Raw genomic sequence first — 3,067 nt, forward strand, 5'->3', positions numbered from 1 at the left:
ATCCCTGAAAGGTGTCATGTGACTGTTTGTCTGGTGCCCTGCCCCTACCAGGTGTGCCTCGCTCTTCTGACATTGTGTGAACATTAAAATCAGCAGGCGCTGAAGGCATCAGCCACGAGTATTTAAGTGTGGAGAAGATGTGACTGATATTCAGACCGGGGAAAGACGAGGAACCGCTATCGCACCTCTGTGGTGAGTCCTTCTTGTTCCTGCGGATGTTGTAAGGAAACTGAGTGGAAGTTTTCTTTGAGCTCTTTGGGATAGAAAATTGAACCAAAATGCAGACCTGACTCGCTGTAGGCTACAATACATTGGCACTGAATGCTGTTTCTAACAGAGATGAACTGTGTGATATTTCCACAGTCCATTCCAGCTGTAGAGCGCTGAGAGAATCACCCCTGAGCCATGCGTCCTCTCGTGGTTTCTGCCATCTTACTTCTGGTGGCTCTGATGCACATGGCGGAGGCTAACGTTGGTAAGAATCACCCCATCACTAATGTTCTACACAGAGGAACCCAACAGGAAGCCAAACATGACAAACTTTCTTCTGTCTTAAAGCTACAATTTCTAGAATCTGTAACAGCAAGTATCCAGACGTAAAATGCAATGTGAAAGACTGGTACAGGCTGGATAACAGGCGATGCATGAAGATCTACGTAGAACGCCTGACCTTTTCTGATGCAGAGGTGACACACACTCACATATGTGAGAATGGGGACACAAATTCCTTTCAGACAGTCGTGGTGAAATGGATGTGATTCTTCTTCTTATTTCTCTTTATTTCAGAAACGTTGTAAGGCAGACGGTGGTCACCTGGTGTCAATACACAACCTTGACAACTATGACAAAGTGCTGTGTAACATGTTCAGGTTTGCTATTAGGAAACAGGTTTTCTGGATTGGAGCCAGGAGAGGTCGGGTGAGTCCTGAATTCCTCTGTACATACATAAGGAAGATGAGTGAGTGGAGAGCTGATGGACGGATGAATCAAATACTACGATGACTGACAGAAAAATGCTGTTTCTTCTTCCCATTTGACTGACCTTTTCTTTCTAGTTTGGCTTTTCTTGGGTTGATGGAAGTGGACGCATGAAGTTCAGCAGATGGGCGAGATGGCAACCAGACAACTGGTTATTCAGCGAGGACTGTGTCGAGATGAATTACGGGAGTAAGTTAGAAAGAAATGGGGCAGTGGGAGTGTTTATGAATCAAAGGGGTGAAGAAAATAAATTGAGTGACTTATCTGTACATAATAACAAAAGGTTATTCAGTCTTGACTCTGACTTCATGTCATTAAACCAGTGGAGGATTCAGACAGAGTGTTTTAATTTACGTAAATGTTGAATTCACATAATGACACGGCTGGTGTTCATGTTGTGTTTTCCAGGTTGGGGACGTTGGAACGATGAAAACTGCTATTCCAAGAGGCCCTTTATGTGTGCCAAATACATGTGATCATCAGTAATGTTTGATTCACAAGATGATCTTTTAAAATGTGCTGCAGTTGGGCTTGTTTCATGGTAACCACTGCAAACATGCAACAAATATGAATGATTATCAAAAAATGAATAAAAAAGTTCACTTACTTTCCTTTTCTTTTATCTTTGCTCCCAGCAAGCTTTTAAATTTACTGCAATAAACGATCAGCGCCAGAAAAAACATGACAAAAAAATATGACAAACTCTCAAAATATGAAGCTGTTGAGGCTTAGAGCAGACTACTGAAAGAGATGTCACAGAGTAAAAAGTGTGCATTTACATGTAGGTTTAATACATAATATGATGTTTTGTGTTTTTAGAGTAAATCAAATCAATTGTTTTATTTTCATCATGACCAAAATTTATCATATTTACAACTTATGTTTGTGTCTGTACACATGTTGTGCAAGTGCAATGATGTTTATCTGTGTTTTAGTTAGGAGTTTCACAGTTTCAGTTTCAAATCAAAAATCGATTGTAATCAGGATTTGATTTTAATTATCAAAATCAAGAGCGATATAAGTGATTATCAGTCTCCTCTATTTTCCTCTCAACTATAGGGGTGGGTGACATGACCCTCATATAATATCACAAAAATACAGAAATTATTCAGCAGCTGTTGAGCTCTCTCAAATCTTGACTTGATAGTCTAACAACTGAATAGATGTCCGTGTTAGGAAAAAAAATGTTTAAATTGAAAATTTAATCCAATCGTGAGCTTAAAGTGGAAAGGGAAATGAAATTGTGGATTTGGAGGATTGTGAAACCGCTTTTATTCAAACAATTTCGCACATGCTGTATATTATTCGTCACAGATATTTTCTCATACATAAGAAAACATCTTTTTTTCCTCTTTTACTCGTATGTAAAGACTCACTAAGTCTCACACTGACCCTGATGTCATAGACATTTGGGATAAACCACTCAGGATTTCAGTGCTGAAGAATGCCTGTCCCCAGACAAATGAGACCAAGACCAAAGACTTGACTGCACAAAAAGCAACTAATTCTGCAGCAGTCTAATTCTGAAGAGTCTCCCAATCAGAAAAAAACAAGAGAAGATGAGAGGAAAGAGCGGTAAAAGCATGGTTTTCATATATTTAAACATTCAGATATATCTAGAACTGGACTTCATTACCGTGTCTTTGCGTGCACATTCTTTTGGCTTTTATAAGCACATTGTTTCTCTCAGCCCAAGCAAAAGGAAAAAGGTCGAAAGAAATATGTAGAGTAAAATAGAATTAAACGTAGGGGACATACTTCCTGTATTTATAACACAACACAAGCCAGATAAAATCAATGTAACCACCATCTATATATATATATATATATACATATATATATATATATCTGTGGTAACCACCTGCAACACTGTAAAAATAAACAAGATGGTTGCACAATGTGGTCTTGTTTTGCCCAAAACTACACAATCAAATGGGCATAATGAGACTTAAAAGCTGAAGTCTCTCTTCAGAATAAATATGATATCATAAACTTCACCCATTTGGAAGTATGAAAAGCTTGTTGAGCCAACTAACGGAAATTAGAACATTGGCGTTTGAAGATAAATGATTGAACTTGAACAGCGCCC

General features: G+C 38.6%; 1 protein-coding gene across 2 annotated transcripts; it reads left to right on the plus strand.

Annotated features, from left to right (window-relative positions):
- Positions 1-1,548, plus strand: LOC124072051 (C-type lectin BML-1-like). Of its 2 annotated transcripts, XM_046413187.1 has the most exons (6): positions 1-192; positions 364-475; positions 559-686; positions 787-918; positions 1,056-1,167; positions 1,387-1,548. In XM_046413187.1, exons 2-6 carry the CDS (start codon positions 406-408, stop codon positions 1,452-1,454), a joined length of 510 nt encoding a protein of 169 aa, XP_046269143.1. In that variant the 5' UTR covers positions 1-192; positions 364-405; the 3' UTR covers positions 1,455-1,548. The 2 variants fall into 2 exon arrangements, with proteins under 2 accessions (XP_046269143.1, XP_046269142.1); XM_046413186.1 differs by lacking the exon at positions 1-192 and having other exon boundaries at positions 269-475; positions 1,387-1,547.
- The last annotated feature ends 1,519 nt before the right edge of the window (positions 1,549-3,067 follow it).

The sequence above is a fragment of the Scatophagus argus genome, chromosome 15, assembly GCF_020382885.2.
Source record: "Scatophagus argus isolate fScaArg1 chromosome 15, fScaArg1.pri, whole genome shotgun sequence".
NCBI classification, from domain to species: Eukaryota; Metazoa; Chordata; class Actinopteri; family Scatophagidae; genus Scatophagus; species Scatophagus argus.